General features: G+C 40.2%; 2 protein-coding genes across 2 annotated transcripts in view; one reads left to right on the top strand and one right to left on the bottom strand.

Moving 5' to 3' along the window:
* The window catches only part of LOC137243798 (uncharacterized), a 186,686-nt gene that overhangs the window by 10,481 nt on the left and 156,348 nt on the right, over positions 1-19,857 (top strand). The window lies entirely within an intron of this gene.
* On the bottom strand, positions 11,333-13,625 carry LOC137246173 (piggyBac transposable element-derived protein 4-like). The gene is made up of 2 exons (XM_067777255.1): positions 13,304-13,625; positions 11,333-13,240 (listed from the first exon to the last, which is right to left on the bottom strand). Exons 1-2 carry the CDS (start codon positions 13,351-13,353, stop codon positions 11,347-11,349), a joined length of 1,944 nt encoding a protein of 647 aa, XP_067633356.1. The 5' UTR covers positions 13,354-13,625; the 3' UTR covers positions 11,333-11,346.

Genomic DNA, 19,857 nt, shown 5'->3' with positions numbered 1-19,857 from the left:
TTTAAACTGCTATCACGACTTTTTATCATTTATTTATAGAATAACAGTAATTTGAAACACTTGTCACCAAATTAAAGTGAAACAACAAAGCTTCTTTCGAAAATATAGCAAAAGGCAAATTGCGAAACCGTTACAAATGAGTGGCTTCTTCCAATGGATTTTTCGAATTTTAAAATAAGTCAACGGTTTGCTTATTTTAAACGATTAAAGTGAAAAATGTTCTGTTACTGGGGGGTGTCCGGTTACTGGTACATCTACCCTACTTATTTAATTGGCGCTTAACCGTGTAAACGGTTATGGCCGTCCAACAAGGCGCGGCAGTCGCTCCCTAACTCTGCCAACCGGCGCCAATTGGGCAAACCAAGGGAGTTTAAATCGTTTTTCCCCTGGTCCTTCCCACGGAGTGGGCCCGCCCTCTACCTCTTCTTCCATAGGCGCGAGGTCCGTCCAGCTGGACCCCCCACCCCCCCCCCCCCCCCCCCCCACACGATGGATTCGAAATTTGGTAGGCCAGGTATTATGTGCTATTTATGTGCTAATTTGTTCCCAAAATAAGCTGGACGTCCAGCTAGACCCCCCTCATAAGCACTAGGTCAAACAAAAAAATTTAAATGTGGGAATTATGTGCTATTTATGTGCTCCAACATAAGCTACGGTCTGTCCAGAAAAACAGAGGGTGACAAGGGGGGAGCGGGGGCATATAACCCCAGACGGAAAAATCGAAACCGGATAGGTGCAGAATTTTGTGCTATTTATGGGCTCGATAGTTCCAAAAACGATTCGTTTTTTTGACAACTTTTAATGTTTTTTTTAAAACATCAAAAGTGGTGGGTCCAGCTGGACGTCCAGCTAGACCCCCCCCCCCCCCCCCCCCCCCCCCTCATAAGCACTAGGTCGAACAAAAAAATTTAAATGTGGGAATTATGTCCTATTTACGTGCTCAATAGTGCCAAAAAGAATTCGGTTTTTTGACAACTTTTAATGATTTTTTTAAAACTTCAAAAGTGGGGGGCCCAGCTGGACGTCCAGCTAGACCCCCCTCGTAAGCACTAGGCCAAACAAAACAATTTAAATGTGAGAATTATGTGCTCTCTACGTGCTCAATAGTGCCAAAAAGAATTCGGTTTTTTGACAACTTTTAATGATTTTTTTAAAACGTCAAAAGTGGGGGGTCCAGCTGGACGTCCAGCTAGACCGCCCCCTCATAAGCACTAGGTCGAACAAAAAAATTTAAATGTGGGAATTATGTGCTATTTATGTGCTCCAACATAAGCTACGGTCTGTCCAGAAAAACAGAGGGTTGACAAGGGGGAGCGGGGCATATAAACCCAGAGGAAAATTCGAAACGGGATAGGTGCAGAATTTTGTGCTATTTATGGGCCCGATAGTTCCAAAAACGACTCGTTTTTTTTGACAACTTTTAATGTTTTTTTTTAAAACATCAAAAGTGGTGGGTCCAGCTGGACGTCCAGCTAGACCCCCCCCCCTCGTAAGCACTAGGCCAAACGAAACAATTTAAATGTGGGAATTATGTGCTATTTACGTGCTCAGTAGTGCCAAAAAGAATTCGCGGTTTTTTGACAACTTTTAAGAATTTTTTTAAAACTTCTAAAGTGGGGGTCCAGCTGGACGTCCAGCTAGACCCCCCCTCGTAAGCACTAGGCCAAACAAAACAATTTAAATGTGGGAATTATGTGCTATTTATGTGCTCCAACATAAGCTACGGTCTGTCCAGAAAAACAGAGGGTGACAAGGGGGGAGCGGGGGCATATAAAGCCAGAGGAAAAATCGAAACGGGATAGGTGCAGAATTTTGTGCTATTTATGGGCTCGATAGTTCCAAAAACGACTCGTTTTTTTGACAACTTTTAATGTTTTTTTTAAAACATCAAAAGTGGTGGGTCCAGCTGGACGTCCAGCTAGACCCCCCCTCGTAAGCACTAGGCCAAACAAAATAATTTAAATGTGGGAATTATGTGCTATTTACGTGCTCAATAGTGCCAAAAAGAATTCGGGTTTTAAACAACTTTTAATGATTTTTTTAAAACTTCAAAAGTGGGGGGTCCAGCTGGACGTCCAGGTAGACCCCCCCCCCCCCCTCGTAAGCACTATGCCAACAAAACAATTTAAATGTGGAAATTATGTGCTCTTTACGTGCTCAATAGTGCCAAAAAGAATTCGGTTTTTTGACAACTTTTAATGATTTTTTTAAAACTTCAAAAGTGGGGGGTCCAGCTTGACGTCCAGCTAGACCCCCCCCCCCCCCCCTCATAAGCACTAGGTCGAACAAAAAAATTTTATTGTGGGAATTATGTGCTATTTATGTGCTCCAACATAAGCTACGGTCTGCCCAGAAAAACAGTGGGTTGACAAGGGGGAGCGGGGCATATGAACCCAGAGGAAAAATCGAAACGGGATAGGTGCAGAATTTTGTGCTATTTATGGGCTCGATAGTTCCAAAAACGACTCGTTTTTTTGACAAATTTTAATGTTTTTTTAAAACATCAAAAGTGGTGGGTCCAGCTGGACGTCCCCCCTTTTGAGGTTAAAAAAAAGTACTTAAATTTTGAGCACAAAATTCATTATTTTGGGAACAAATTAGCACATAAATAGCACATAATACCTGGCCTACCAAATTTCGAATCCATCGTGGGGGGTCCAGCTTGACGGACCTATAGGCGTGTTCCGATAGAAACACATTCTTGGCCGGAGCGTCATCTTTCATTTGCATAATATGGCCTAGCCAGCGCAGCCGCTGGACTATGTTGATGTCTGCGTATAGCTCGTACATCACATCGTTAAATCTTCTTCGGTACTCGCCATCGCCAAAGCGTAGAGGTTCATAAATCTTTCGAAGAACTTTTCTCTCGAACACTCCCAGAGCCGTTTTTTCTGATGTTGTCATGGTCCATGCTTCTTCCCCATGTAGCAGGACGGGTACGATAAGTGACTTGTAGAGTATGATTTTCGTTTGCCGAGAGTGGACTTTACTTTTCAATTGAATCAATTGAGTGTGCATTCTCTCAGCATTCTTGTAAAAAATTGTGATTTGTTGGTTGCATATTATAAATCTCCATTCCTGAATGGCTCAAAATACCTTAACTAAAATCTAAAGTGTGTGTGTATTAAATGGTAAAATATAATTTAATATAGAGTGGGAATGTAGGAACCATTCCCAATCTTTAATGAATGTAAACTTGAAATGAATGCACACTTTTTTTCCTTTCAGTACTAAATACTTTTTCCCTAGGGTTTTTTTTTTTTTGTATACTTTCATTGCCATCAGATATGTTAAATCAATTTAGGAGTTGGGTGCAAAAAAAGGCTTAAAATTTATCAATAAAAATAATAGCACCTTCTAATTATTCAAGTAGTTTAATATTTAAGAATTCATGAGCTTAACACCCGGCTTATAGTAATTGAATATTCAATCATTATTTTTGAAAATGAAGAAAAATTTACTGGCATACTGCGATTTTAACATTTCGAAAACCGCCATATAATCATCATCAGTCAATTTCGAATTCTATCAAAGGCTTCACTGATATTCGAACCGCGAATTACACGGTGAAACTGCAGTTGCCCTAAATCATCGAAATATGCCAGTAAATGTTTCTTTCTTTTCAGTTTCTCTTTAAACTTCGCAAAGACAATCTATTGTTTTCTTGCTATATGTCAAAATGGTTCTGTATGTCCTACTTATTTTGCTGTTGTAGTAAAATGGATATTGTAAATGAACACATTGTGCATTGACCAAATAGAGTAAATTGTGGATATTTTTTGCCGATAATATAACAAAAACAGATACTTGAGTTTAAGTCCTTTAAATTTAAATACCTCAAAGTACATAGGTCTATCAGCGATTTCGTTGGAGCTTCCTATTTCAGAGAATTTCGACAAATATATGTCTAATTCCATGGCATCGTCCTACAGGGATTTAGGTTTTTCTATTCACCTGAGTCACCTTCCCAGTTTTCCGTCATATGTGCCACGAAAAAAAAAAATGGTTCATTGGGAGAAACTCTTCAGAGGGTATTAATTTCCCTCCCCACAAAGAGATTGACTGGCTCCATCGGATTACAGTTTTTTTACAGCTGATATTTTGACAGTGTTTGACGGAATATAAATATAGGACCCGAGTGATTGAGAAGGTCCATTAGTCTCTCTGCCTATTTGCATGGCATTTGTAGGTTGAATTCTATCTTGAGCAGATTTGTATTCAAAGTTAATTTTCTTTGCTATCAACAAAGCTACAACTACCTATAGAGCCTACTTTAAATGACTGTAATTACAAACTATTGTTTAGAAGAATATTTTTCTTAGAAAATAGATAAAAATAGTATATTGCTTTTGCAATTTGGAAACTCACAAACCATTACCTATACAGTATTTGACCATAAACAGCTAGGAAGAATATTTGAAGGAAGGAATTTAAGACCTTTTATAATATATATCTTTCAATTATTTAATCAACAATTGAGGTCGTTCAAATGTAGATTAGTACTTTTTCCTGCAAGCCTTTTATATGCCACATTGGCAACACTTATTTAGAACGATGACAATTTTCGGAACAGGGATGTTGAAATATTTGTCATTTGCTTTTTTTATTATTAAATTTTTAGAACAATTTTAATAAAAATGCTTTTTCCATTAACTTCTTTGTGCTTTATTACCATTTAAATAACGAAAAAACTGGTCATCACTGTCAATAACTAAATTTTTGTGTTGATATTTTGAAGTGGCTTTAATTAAATGCAACCATGTGATATTTGAGCGGCTTTTGTGCTTGTACGACATTTTTCATAATTGATTGGTACTAGAAAAGTGTGTGCACACTCAGCAAAGGCTGCATTCATTTGAATGCTTATTCTGTGTTGAAAAATGTTTGTGTTTCATTCAATTACTTCATGCTTTCTTCGAAGAGTTCAAGAGTGCATTCTTTCTTTCCCACTACTGAATGAAGAATGGGTTGACTTTTAAGCCACATTCCTTAACAAGAAATGAATGAAGAAACAGCATTCTTAAATCAATGATTTAAAATTTCAAATGATTGCACACTTTTACAGCTCTGCTACATAGTCTTGTTTTAGTGGCTAGATTTTTCGATCGGTTATCAAACAATTTTCGTGATAGATTTTTATCACTTGTCGAGCTAAAGAAATTATTTCAAATAGACGTGTGCCTCTAAGGAATCTGACAATGAACTGAAAACTAAGTAAAATAATGAAACTTATTTGTTTAATATTAAGTGTACTTGTCACTCACCTAGTTTATGTTCGAGTGTACCGAGAGATATTGAGAGTTTATGAAGGACAACGTTCAAACAAAAAGTAACACCCTTAAAATTTTTTTCAAAGTAATTCTGTGCACAAATTTTGCAAGCATTACTTCTATTTTGGAACGTCGATTTTTGAATATTTCCCACCCAGCTCAATGAGTACAAGGTATTCCAGGACAATTGTGGTTTAGAGCCACCCAAGACACTTGAAAACTAAGTATCTTGGCACAAGAAATATTTTAACTGGAAGTAAGAGAGAAATACTTTCTGAAAGCGATAACTTTATAAATGTACGAATTGCGATTAGATTAGGTTTGATGGTAGCTGCCCTGATAGGGGGAGCTCACTTGCAAAACATGGAGGTCCGTTGTGAAATCACATACAGTAAAATAACGGTGACGTAGATATAGCTACTTAGAGAATCGTTTGGTAGCAACGATAAAGTTCCGAATGATACCGATCTCAACCTTGGATAGATCCTCGGGAGATCCAAGTTAGTCCCGACCGAAGTACTTTCGCTTAGTTCTGGCAAAAGCTGTGCAATCAAGCGATTAAAGTGATATTTGATTCCATCTCGTCATCCTCCATACAGCTGCAGCAGGATGGAGTTTCCAGTATATGGAGACGTACCGCATGGATACCCATGGGACAGTGCCCTGTCAAAACCCCAATGACCATTGATAGGCGAGCCTTAGTGAACCCAATTACTTCGGCAGACCTCCTGCCATCCACTTTTGGCCAGAAAGACTTTGCTACCCTGCGAGAGGTGATGTCCGCCAAACTTGTATTTGCTGAGCTGACTCGAGGCCCAGCTATGGGGGAGCAAACCACAGGTGACCAGCGGAATCAAGGCCTTGTTTGCTTGACACTTGGCTATCCGAGTAGATGTTGAATTCCCTAACCGTAGTAGCACTTGATAGCATTTCATCCACCGCATCCTTAATCGCAGCAACTTCCGTTTCGAATACACTGCACCGATCGGCCAACTTAAACTTGCGGCTTACATTTCGCTCTTTACAAAAGTTATTTAAAAAAAAATCGTGTGTGAAGTTGGCACCTCCATTTGCGAGTAATTAAAAAAACCAAATGTCATTCGTTTGTCTATGTTTGTCCAGGAAAAATTTTCGTTTCGATTTAGCACAATACAGCGAAAAAATTTTTGGGGTTTTTCGAAAATGAAATATTTTTGTTATCTTTTTCACAAAAGGTGGACAAAAGAAAAATTTTCCTGGAGGAACGATTGGTAAACGACGGACATACGATTTAGCACAATAAAGCGAAAAAAATTTTTTGGTGTTTTTTCGAAAAAAAAAAATGTTTTTTGTTATAACTTTTTAACAAAAGGTGGACAAACGAAACATTTTCCTGGACAAACGTGGACAAACGATGGACAAGCGAATGACAATTGGTTTTTTTAATTACTCGCAAATGGAGGTCCCAACTTCACACACAATTTTTTTGTTTTTGAAATATGTAACTTTTTAACAAAAGGTGGACAAACGAAAATTTTTCGTGGACAAACGATAGGCAAACGAATGAGATATGGTTTTTCTTAATTAGTCGCACAGCGAGTTCACAGAGCTTCTGAGGCCTCGGGCTAGATTCAGCAAATGTGAGCTCAAACTCAAACTGAATCTAGGCTCTGGTATGAAGTTCAAAAGTTAAGAGAAAAAGTTAGTATCTATAAAGTAGCATTAAAATAATTGCGTAGTTTAATTTACGATTTATTGAATTTGCCACAACGCAAATTTTTGATCCGTCCCCTATTAAAAGCTTACCGCGCTAAGTTTAACGAGCACCTCAAATATACAGAAGCTAAAATATCAAAAAAAATCGGATTCATGATTCGAACCTGTAAACATGTGAGCAAATAATTATTATAAAATAATGGTATATAGATCCATTATAGAACCTCACCTCATATATTGCCCTACAATTTTATTCACATTAGCGGACTCGAATATCTCAAAACTCCAGGTGAAGGAAAATAAAGCAATGCGGTTTATCTTTAAGAAACGTTACGATACACCAATACATGAAATGCTTGAAAGCCTAAATTGTCTTAAGCGTAAAACAACTCATCGTATACTATACTTTAAAATTTATACATAACATTAAAATAGGAAATCAGCCGAAATATCTAAACGACCGACTGATATACAACAACGAGATTCACGATTACCAAACAAGAAACAGAAACAACTTTCGCCTGCCAGCAGTACGATCGGAGTTCGACAAAAAAAATATATACTACGAAGGACTGAAAGAATATAACGATCTTCCAATTGAAATAAAACAATGCCAAAACATCAATGAATTTAAGAAACTGCTGTATAATTACTGTAAAGCACTACCTTTTAGACAATGATCTCATAGATATACAAATTATTTAGGTCTACAAGACTGTATAAAAATAAAATAAAATAATAATAATCAATGGCAAGCTTTATGAAATTACCAACACACGTGATTTTGAAATAAATTTTTAATAAATTTTTAATCGATCGAAATATCTAACCACCAAAACAAGTCCTCTCGTTCTGACAAGTCCGTTGTTTCATCAACTACATATCTACAAAATTTTTTTTTTGTAAAATCCGACATTACTCTTTTATGTGCCGGAATTGCCTTTTTCTGCTAAAATTAAACGATTGAACGATTTTTGAATCTGTGCAGTAGTGAAAAGGACAAAAATATCAAAATCGTGGCTACTTGCTTAAAAAGCACCAAAATTGACAAAAAGGTACCAGCGCACCAAACAGTGTCCGAAGTGGCAACCGTGTTTTTCGCCGTGTTTTTGCCGTGCGGAAGAATGTCAAGTCAAAAGAAAATTTTCATTGATTTCGATTAACTGACATGTTGTATGGAAAATTATCAAGAAGAAGCAATCAGCTGATGGGATAACACCACCTGTATTGAATTCGCCTTGGAACAGCCTTAAAAAGAAATGTCAGTAACCACAATCTAAATCAGCGAGTAGTTTGGGTTCGAAGCAAACATGTTAAGTGATGTCTCTTGTTGATTTATGCTCTTTGCCTAAAGGTACAGATAATTCTTGTTTGTGTAGTTTGAATTACTTACAAATGTCTCACACTCTTCGCTATGTTTATTAAAACTTTATATAGGAAACCAATCATCCTAAAATTTTAACCTTTTACAACAAATACGAAACTAGTAAATTGCCGAATTCTTTGTATACCAATAAAATAAAACTGAAATTTGGTCCTTTTTTTGAGTTTTGGTCCTTTTTTCGATGAATTTTGGTCTCCAATGAAAGCATGGTGTGGCAACCGTGATTCAGAGTGCTTACAAAAACTAACGAGAATATTCACGTTACGTTGGAGTATTTATTCGTTTTGTTTGTGGCATCAATTTTGGGTACTACTTTGTTAGTTGATAAAATAAAATAAAAATGCCAACAAGTGAAGTGGAAAAAAGAAATGGAAAGGAAATTAAGGCATGGTGGGAAAAGGAAAAGGCGAAAGAAAGGAAAGAAAAGCAGGGAAAAGAAAGAAAAAGCAAATATATTTTTGACTTGTAGCGCGATTTACAAACTATTTTTAACAACATTGGGCAGCGGTAACTTAGCTTAACACTGATTTTAACAATTCTGCCATTCACTTTTGTTAACGCCAAAACTCGATAAAATCAAAATCTTTGAGCTCTGTGAAGTTGGCACCTACTTGGGCGAATAATTAAAAAAATCCATATCTCATTCGTTTGTCCACCGTTTGTACATGTTTGTCCAGGAAAATTTTTCGTTTGTCCACCTTTTGTTAAAAAGTTATAACAAAAATGTTTTTTTTTCGAAAAAACCCAAACAATTTTCTGTTTCGCTTTATTGTGCTAAATCGTATGTCCGTCGTTTGCCCATCGTTTGTCCAAGTTTGTCCAGGAGAAATTTTCGTTTGTCCACCTTTTGTTAAAAAGTTGTTACAAAAAACCAAAAATCGGTGTGAAGTTGGCACCTCCATTTACGAGTAATTAAAAAAAAAAAACAAATGCCATTCGTTTGTCCAGGAAAAATTTGTTCTATAGGTGGACGCCATTTCGGGATATCGCCATAAAGGTGGACCAGGGGTGACTCTAGAATGTGTTTGTACGATATGGGTATCAAATGAAAGGTGGCAATGAGTATTTTAAAAGGGAGTGATCCTTAGTTCTATAGGTGGACGCCTTTTCGAGATATCGCCATAAAGGTGGACCAGGGGTGAATCTAGAATGTGTTTGTACGATATGGGTATCAAATGAAAGGTGGCAATGAGTATTTTAAAAGGGAGTGATCCTTAGTTCTATAGGTGGACGCCTTTTCGAGATATCGCCATAAAGGTGGACCAGGGGTGAATCTAGAATGTGTTTGTACGATATGGGTATCAAATGAAAGGTGGCAATGATTATTTTAAAAGGGAGTGATCCTTAGTTCTATAGGTGGACGCCTTTTCGAGATATCGCCATAAAGGTGGACCAGGGGTGACTCTACAATGTGTTTGTACGATATGGGTATCAAATGAAAGATGGCAATGAGTATTTTAAAAGGGAGTGATCCTTAGTTCTATAGGTGGACGCCTTTTCGAGATATCGCCATAAAGGTGGACCAGGGGTGACTCTAGAATCTCTTTGTACGATATGGGTATCAAATGAAAGGTTTTAATGAGTATTTTAAAAGGGAGTGGGCCTTAGTTCTATAGGTGGACGCCTTTTCGAGATATCGCCATAAAAGTGGACCAGAGGTGACTCTAGAATGTGTTGTACGATATGGGTATCAAATGAAAGGTGTTAATGAGTATTTTAAAAGGGAATGGGCCTTAGTTCTATAGGTGGACGCCTTTTCGAGATATCGCCATAAAGGTGGACCAGGGGTGAGTCTAGAATGTGTTTTTACGTTATGGGTATCAAATTAAAGGTATTAATGAGGGTTTTAAAACAACAGGGTTTTAAAAGGGAGTGGCCTTAGTTTTATATGTGAAGGCGTTTTCGAGATATCGACCAAAATCTGGACGAGGGTTACACAGAACACAATCTGTTGGGTAACGCTAATTTATTTATATATGTAATACCACGAACAGTATTCCAGCCAAGATTCTAAGGACTTTTGATCTCGCCCTGCATAACTTTTTCATTTTCCTCTACTTAATATGGTAGGTGTCACACCCATTTTACAAAGTTTTTTCTTAAGTTATATTTTGCGTCCATAAACCAATCCAATTACCAAGTTTCATCCCTTTTTTCATATTTGATATAGAATTATGGCATTTTTTAATTTTTCGTAATTTTCGATATCGAAAAAGTGGGCGTGTGCATAGTCCGATTTCGGCCATTTTTTATACCGAGATAAAGTGAGTTCATATAAGTACGCGAACTAAGTTTAGTAAAGATATATCGATTTTTGCTCAAGTTATCATGTTAACGGCCAAGCGGAACGACAGGCGGTCGACTGTGTATAACAACTGGGCGTGGCTTCAACCGATTTCGCCCATTTTCACAGAAAATAGTTATCGTCGTAGAATCTATGCCCCTACCAAATTTCACAAGGATTGGTAAATTTTTGTTCGACTTGTGGCATTAAAAGTATTCTAGGCGAATTAAATGAAAAAGGGCGGAGCCACACCCATTTTGAAAATTTCTTTTATTTTTGTATTCTGTTGCACCATATCATTACTGGAGTTGAATATGAATGACATAATTTACTTATATACTGTAAAGATATTAAATTTTTTGTTAAAATTTTACTTAACCCTAGGACTTATACCCAAGTACAGGTGTGGCCAGTAGCTACTTTGGAGTGATGTAGCTCCTAAATCGCTAAAGATATTGATCTAGGAAAACGAAGTAAATCTACGTCGATTGGTGTCTTATTTGTCATGCTAGGTCCATACATTGATGAGATATAAAGCTTTCAAAGTTGACACCTACGACTTCTTATACCCGGGTACAGGTGTGGCCAGTAGCTTTTTTTCTCGTTTTTTCTCATTTTTTGAAGGAAAAAAATTTTTATTTATTATTTTCTTTGTAAAATATTATTTCATTGATTATTTCTTATAACTAAATACGCAAACAAATTTAAATTATTCAATTGGCTTCATTATATGTTGATTGGACCAAATTCTTTATGAAAATGTTTGCTGGGTTGGAGCTGTTTTGGTCGATATGTATAAAGAAATCAATCATTATTTTCACAAATATTACATGTAAATGTATTTGAAGAATGCTGTATGCATATTGGGCGCTGACATATTCTGCACATGTTACGCGTTCGTCTTCTGTGTTGGTCATGGATGTAGCAGAGAAAATAGCTTCCACCTGCTGTTTCTTTGGTTTTGCACCAGCAGCTGCAGACGTTGGTGGCCTGTTGTCAGCACTTCCTTGCAAGGCCGTACTTATGAAACTCGCGACTGCAATTTTTGTGTTGAAGTTCCGCATCACTTGCTGATTCACCGACCGCTCTTCAATTATGGGCATAGACAGTTCCTTGGCGAGCTGGCGAAGAAATCTCTTACGCTTCGTATTGGTGCATCTGATGTTGGGATTATTCTCATAATATATGATGTACGCTGCCAATGCCGTCAAATCAATCATATTGAAGAATAGGGACAACGGCCATCGCTTTGTCATCCTTTGGCAAGTATATTCTCCAAGCAATTGGTCCATCACGTCCACTCCTCCTTTTGTCTTGTTATAAAACTCGATCATTTCTGGTTTGCCGCTTTCGCCAATGTGATCATCGTCATGCATTGATGATAGTAATATAACTGCCTTGTTTTTTTTCGGCACATAGGAGCAAATGGATATGTTGGGCCTAAAACCGAATGTACTTGACCTCTCTGCACGATCTTTGTGTGCCAACATCTTTGGTATGTATGGCTTATTTTTCCGCAGAGTTCCAACTGCCGTCAATTTCATGGATGACAAGCTTTCCAGTAGATTTAGGGATGTAAAAAAATTGTCCATCGTTACATTTCCATGAAAGCGGCTTACTAAATCCTTGACCACGCGTTCACCCTGGTTAGTTTCCCGTCCCGTAGGTGCTTGGCCAGTATATATTTGTCCATGCAGTGGATATGCGTTTTTGGCATCACATACCCACCACACTTTGATGCCATATTTTGCCGGTTTCGATGGGATGTATTGCGTGAAACGGGTGCGGCCACGATATGGAAAGAGCTGCTCGTCTACCGTTAGATATTCACTTGGATTATATGACTGCTCAAAGTTGTAGTTCATCATGGTCCACAGCTCGGATATTGGTGCAGCTTTGTCAGTTACCAAACGTTGTGCCCGTGTGTTGCCATCGTCAAACCTTATAAACCGCAGTATGGCCTGAAAGCGGTTAATGCCCATTGACGCACGATATAATGGACAATTTTCCACCGACCACAAGTCCGGCGCACATTCGGCATTGCTGCGGTTAGCGCCAGTCATAATAAGCACTCCAATGAACGCATACATTTCGCTCAAAGTTACCTTCTTCCATGGTTTTGGTTCCGCCTCTGGATGTTTTGCGTTTAATTCCGCATATGTAGCTTCTGCTTTTTTGTTGGTGTAGCGTACTATAGTATCCACCATTTCCTGAGTCATAAAACATTTATATGTATTGACTATTGACATCATAGTAGTTGATCTTGCGGACCCACTTCGCCGTCGCAAAATATTTTGTTGTCTAGTTTGGCGTGCAAGTCGTGGATGTGAGCTCCATATGGTACTATCACGTGCTACGAATTCAGCTGCACGCAAATTAATCTCCTCAGAATCATCTGCAGCATCGGATTCATTGTCAGATTCTTCGTAATCAGCCTCATCTACCTGGGCATTGTCAATTGTGTAATCAGGGTCTTCTACATCCGATTCAACCACGCCATCTGCTACTTGTTCGCTTTCATCCCCTTCAGGGACGGAAAATAATTCATCATCTGAGATTTCGTCTAACAGGTTTTGTATGTACTGCTCTTTTTCAGTGTCAGATAATCTATATAAAAATAATTAATTTTTATTCCATTTATGAAATTATATTTGAGTTATTTGTATTTACCTCATATATTGATTCGAAGACAAATATTCCATGTTCCTTCTGCTATCCATGTTGTAATATTTTAAATTTTTTCTGACTTGTTATTTTCACAAATATAAATCAACTTCACACTTCAAAAGAACGCTTTACAATGAATATAAACTCGCAAAACTGCCGTTTATATAGCTGCAACCCTTAAGTTTCTGGAAGCATTTCTTACCTGCCAGGTAGTTGGATTATATCAAATGTTGTTTGTCAGCAAATTCTAGCAAGGGTACAATATAATGTCTTCTTCTAAATAATTAAGAGTGCGCGAAAAAGGTTGTATTTTAAAAATTCTAACAACAATAGAAATTATTGACTTCTTAGAAAAAACTTAGAATGCGCGCAATTCACCTCTCTGAAGTTGGCAAGTCAACTTTTACGTGGAAAAAAATGACCTATTGGGAAAATTGCCGTGAATTTGCCGTAATTTATCCGTGAAACAAAAAAATTTGCCGTGGCCATATTTTAGAAAATACAGGGTGGCACGCCAACTTCACGTGATATGCGTTTTTGGCATCACATACCCACCACACTTTGATGCCATATTTTGCCGGTTTCGATGGGATGTATTGCGTGAAACGGGTGCGGCCACGATATGGAAAGAGCTGCTCGTCTACCGTTAGATATTCACTTGGATTATATGACTGCTCAAAGTTGTAGTTCATCATGGTCCACAGCTCGGATATTGGTGCAGCTTTGTCAGTTACCAAACGTTGTGCCCGTGTGTTGCCATCGTCAAACCTTATAAACCGCAGTATGGCCTGAAAGCGGTTAATGCCCATTGACGCACGATATAATGGACAATTTTCCACCGACCACAAGTCCGGCGCACATTCGGCATTGCTGCGGTTAGCGCCAGTCATAATAAGCACTCCAATGAACGCATACATTTCGCTCAAAGTTACCTTCTTCCATGGTTTTGGTTCCGCCTCTGGATGTTTTGCGTTTAATTCCGCATATGTAGCTTCTGCTTTTTTGTTGGTGTAGCGTACTATAGTATCCACCATTTCCTGAGTCATAAAACATTTATATGTATTGACTATTGACATCATAGTAGTTGATCTTGCGGACCCACTTCGCCGTCGCAAAATATTTTGTTGCCTAGTTTGGCGTGCAAGTCGTGGATGTGAGCTCCATATGGTACTATCACGTGCTACGAATTCAGCTGCACGCAAATTAATCTCCTCAGAATCATCTGCAGCATCGGATTCATTGTCAGATTCTTCGTAATCAGCCTCATCTACCTGGGCATTGTCAATTGTGTAATCAGGGTCTTCTACATCCGATTCAACCACGTCATCTGCTACTTGTTCGCTTTCATCCCCTTCAGGGACGGAAAATAATTCATCATCTGAGATTTCGTCTAACAGGTTTTGTATGTACTGCTCTTTTTCAGTGTCAGATAATCTATATAAAAATAATTAATTTTTATTCCATTTATGAAATTATATTTGAGTTATTTGTATTTACCTCATATATTGATTCGAAGACAAATATTCCATGTTCCTTCTGCTATCCATGTTGTAATATTTTAAATTTTTTCTGACTTGTTATTTTCACAAATATAAATCAACTTCACACTTCAAAAGAACGCTTTACAATGAATATAAACTCGCAAAACTGCCGTTTATATAGCTGCAACCCTTAAGTTTCTGGAAGCATTTCTTACCTGCCAGGTAGTTGGATTATATCAAATGTTGTTTGTCAGCAAATTCTAGCAAGGGTACAATATAATGTCTTCTTCTAAATAATTAAGAGTGCGCGAAAAAGGTTGTATTTTAAAAATTCTAACAACAATAGAAATTATTGACTTCTTAGAAAAAACTTAGAATGCGCGCAATTCACCTCTCTGAAGTTGGCAAGTCAACTTTTACGTGGAAAAAAATGACCTATTGGGAAAATTGCCGTGAATTTGCCGTAATTTATCCGTGAAACAAAAAAATTTGCCGTGGCCATATTTTAGAAAATACAGGGTGGCACGCCAACTTCACGTGATATGCGTTTTTGGCATCACATACCCACCACACTTTGATGCCATATTTTGCCGGTTTCGATGGGATGTATTGCGTGAAACGGGTGCGGCCACGATATGGAAAGAGCTGCTCGTCTACCGTTAGATATTCACTTGGATTATATGACTGCTCAAAGTTGTAGTTCATCATGGTCCACAGCTCGGATATTGGTGCAGCTTTGTCAGTTACCAAACGTTGTGCCCGTGTGTTGCCATCGTCAAACCTTATAAACCGCAGTATGGCCTGAAAGCGGTTAATGCCCATTGACGCACGATATAATGGACAATTTTCCACCGACCACAAGTCCGGCGCACATTCGGCATTGCTGCGGTTAGCGCCAGTCATAATAAGCACTCCAATGAACGCATACATTTCGCTCAAAGTTACCTTCTTCCATGGTTTTGGTTCCGCCTCTGGATGTTTTGCGTTTAATTCCGCATATGTAGCTTCTGCTTTTTTGTTGGTGTAGCGTACTATAGTATCCACCATTTCCTGAGTCATAAAACATTTATATGTATTGACTATTGACATCATAGTAGTTGATCTTGCGGACCCACTTCGCCGTCGCAAAATATTTTGTTGCCTAGTTTGGCGTGCAAGTCGTGGATGTGAGCTCCATATGGTACTATCACGTGCTACGAATTCAGCTGCACGCAAATTAATCTCCTCAGAATCATCTGCAGCATCGGATTCATTGTCAGATTCTTCGTAATCAGCCTCATCTACCTGGGCATTGTCAATTGTGTAATCAGGGTCTTCTACATCCGATTCAACCACGCCATCTGCTACTTGTTCGCTTTCATCCCCTTCAGGGACGGAAAATAATTCATCATCTGAGATTTCGTCTAACAGGTTTTGTATGTACTGCTCTTTTTCAGTGTCAGATTATCTATATAAAAATAATTAATTTTTATTCCATTTATGAAATTATATTTGAGTTATTTGTATTTACCTCATATATTGATTCGAAGACAAATATTCCATGTTCCTTCTGCTATCCATGTTGTAATATTTTAAATTTTTTCTGACTTGTTATTTTCACAAATATAAATCAACTTCACACTTCAAAAGAACGCTTTACAATGAATATAAACTCGCAAAACTGCCGTTTATATAGCTGCAACCCTTAAGTTTCTGGAAGCATTTCTTACCTGCCAGGTAGTTGGATTATATCAAATGTTGTTTGTCAGCAAATTCTAGCAAGGGTACAATATAATGTCTTCTTCTAAATAATTAAGAGTGCGCGAAAAAGGTTGTATTTTAAAAATTCTAACAACAATAGAAATTATTGACTTCTTAGAAAAAACTTAGAATGCGCGCAATTCACCTCTCTGAAGTTGGCAAGTCAACTTTTACGTGGAAAAAAATGACCTATTGGGAAAATTGCCGTGAATTTGCCGTAATTTATCCGTGAAACAAAAAAATTTGCCGTGGCCATATTTTAGAAAATACAGGGTGGCACGCCAACTTCACGTGAAGTTAGCGTGCCACCCTCGGAAAACCACCTTAGAGACCAGCTAGGAAAATAATTCTTGCACACGAATTTGCCGTAAATTTGCCGTAGATAAGTGGCATATTATATAATTTCGAAAATTAAAATTTAACTTTTTTTATGGGGCACCGCCAACTTCACGTGAAGTTAGCGTGCCACTTTTCGAAAACCACCTTAGACACCAGTTAGAAAAATAATTCTTGCCGTTGAATTTGCCGTAAATTTGCCGTGAATTATCCGTGAAACAAAAAAATTTGCCGCGGCCGTGAAGTTAGCGTGCCACCCTCAGAAAACCACCGTAGAGGCCAGCTAGGAAAACAATTCTTGCACACGAATTTGCCGTAGATAAGTGGCATATTTTATAAATTCGAAAAAAGAAATTTCAAATTTTTTTTATGGTGCACCGCCAACTTCACGTGAAGTTAGCGTGCCACCCTCAGAAAACCACCTTAGAGGCCTGCTAGGAAAATAATTCTTGCACACGAATTTGCCGTAAATTTGCCGTAGATAAGTGGCATATTTTATAAATTCGAAAAAAAAAAAATTCAATTTTTTTTATGGTGCACCGCCAACTTCACGTGAAGTTAGCGTGCCACCCTCAGAAAACCACCTTAGAGGCCAGCTAGGAAAACAATTCTTGCACACGAATTTGCCGTAAATTTGCCGTAGATAAGTGGCATATTTTATAAATTGGAAACAAAAAATTTAAATTTTTTTTATGCTGCACCGCCAACTTCACTTGAAGTTAGCGTGCCACCCTCAGAAAACCACCTTAGAGGCCTGCTAGGAAAATAATTCTTACACACGAATTTGCCGTAAATTTGCCGTAGATAAGTGGCATATTTTATAAATTGGAAACAAAAAATTTAAATTTTTTTTATGCTGCACCGCCAACTTCACTTGAAGTTAGCGTGCCACCCTCAGAAAACCACCTTAGAAGCCTGCTAGGAAAATAATTCTTGCACACGAATTTGCCGTAGATAAGTGGCATATTTTATAAATTCGAAAAAAAAAAATTTCAATTTTTTTATGGTGTACCGCCAACTTCACGTGAAGTTAGCGTGCCACCCTCAGAAAACCACCTTAGAGGCCAGCTAGGAAAACAATTCTTGCACACGAATTTGCCGTAGATAAGTGGCATACTTTATAAATTCGAAAAAAAATTCATATTTTTTTATGGTGCACCGCCAACTTCACGTGAAGTTAGCGTGCCACCCTCAGAAAACCACCTTAGAGGCCAGCTAGGAAAATAATTCTTGCCCACGAATTTGCCGTAAATTTGCCGTAGATAAGTGGCATATTTTATAAATTCGAAAATGAAAATTCAAATTTTTTTATGGTGCACCGCCAACTTCACGTGAAGTTAGCGTGCCACCCTCAGAAAACCACCTTAGTGGCCAGCTAGGAAAATAATCCTTGCACACGAATTTGCCGTAAACGGCGGTAGGACGGCGAACGACCAACGGTCGTCGTAGCTGCGGCGGGACGGATGCAGCGGCTTAACGGCGGTAGGATGGCAGACGGCCAACGGTCGTCGTAGCAGCGGCGTGACGGATGCAGCGGCTTAACGGCGGTAGGATGGCAAACGGCCAACGGTCGTCGTGGCAGCGGCGTGACGGATGCAGCAGCTTAACGGCGGTAGGACGGCGAACGACCAACGGTCGGCGTAGCAGCGGCGGCACCAGAGGGGCGACGGCAGCGGCGGTGGGCTACGGAGCGTGTACCAGGGCCGTGGTGAGAGGGGAAGTAGGCTGGCGATGGGGTTTACCTGGACAGCGGCGGCTCGTTCCGGGCGGGGTCGGTTGACGGTATCGGCAGTCTTCGGCAGAATCGATAGAAGGCCGGTCGGTCACCTGGGGAAGAGACTGTGAAAACTCGTTAGTGCTGGTTTCACCGCTGGACACCCCCGCCTCCCTACTTGCACACTAGTAGAAGGTGCGTAAGGGGGGCGGAGTTGTACCAGCCGGGGCACCGTGGATCGACCCGTGGGCGGAGGGGAAGTGCACCTTAACGGCACAGCGGTAGCCCCTGTGCGCACGCATCGGCTCACGGCTGAAACCAGAGCTATGGAGAGGGGTCGTGCGGTCGTTCGGGCAGCGGGTCATTCCTTACCGGACCAGGGCGACGGAGGGAAAAGTAGCCCGAAGACACCACTCTCGTCGTCCTGCTGCAGCAAGGGGTGACTCGCGCCACGGCCGCACCCTCTTCTCCCTAGCTAACTAGTTGGAGTGGTCCCACCGCTCCGGCCAGCCTATTAAACCAGAGCTGAGGGGGAGGGGTGCTTTGGGTCATTGAGGCGGCGGGCCGCTCAAGCACCAAGGTGGGCGACGGAGAGAAAAGTAGTCCGAAGACACCAATCGCGTCGTCCAGCCCTGGTGGAGGGAGACCCGCGCCATGACGGCGCCCCTGCCACGCAGTCCGAGCTGAGGGGGGAAGGGGGTATTTGGTCATTGAGGCAGCGGGCCGCTCAAGCACCAAAGTGGGCGACGGAGGGAAAAGTAGTCCGAAGACACCACTCGCGTCGTCCAGCCCTGGTGGAGGGTGCCCCGCGCCATGACGGCGCCCCTGCCGCGCAGTCCGAGCTGAGGGGGGAAGGGGGTATTTGGTCATTGAGGCAGCGGGCCGCTCAAGCACCAAGGTGGGCGACGGAGAGAAAAGTAGTCCGAAGACACCACTCGCGTCGTCCAGCCCTGGTGGAGGGAGACCCGCGCCATGACGGCGCCCCTGCCACGCAGTCCGAGCTGAGGGGGGAAGGGGGTATTTGGTCATTGAGGCAGCGGGCCGCTCAAGCACCAAGGTGGGCGACGGAGGGAAAAGTAGTCCGAAGACACCACTCGCGTCGTCCAGCCCTGGTGGAGGGTGCCCCGCGCCATGACGGCGCCCCTGCCGCGCAGTCCGAGCTGAGGGGGGAAGGGGGTATTTGGTCATTGAGGCAGCGGGCCGCTCAAGCACCAAGGTGGGCGACGGAGAGAAAAGTAGTCCGAAGACACCACTCGCGTCGTCCAGCACTGGTGGAGGGAGACCCG

Source organism: Eurosta solidaginis, chromosome 3, assembly GCF_040869045.1.
Source record: "Eurosta solidaginis isolate ZX-2024a chromosome 3, ASM4086904v1, whole genome shotgun sequence".
In the NCBI taxonomy this organism is placed as follows: domain Eukaryota; kingdom Metazoa; phylum Arthropoda; class Insecta; order Diptera; family Tephritidae; genus Eurosta; species Eurosta solidaginis.
This window is presented reverse-complemented; position numbering and strand designations above follow the sequence as displayed.

What these genes read in the sequence shown, in the direction of transcription:
- LOC137246173 (XM_067777255.1), bottom strand. Translation starts at nt 13,353, where the DNA reads ATGGATAGCAGAAGGAACATGGAATATTTGTCTTCGAATCAATATATG. An exon ending in TCTTCGAATCAATATATGAG is followed by an intron (nt 13,241 to 13,303) that starts GTAAATACAAAT and finishes ATTTTTATATAG; the next exon opens with ATTATCTGACACTGAAAAAG.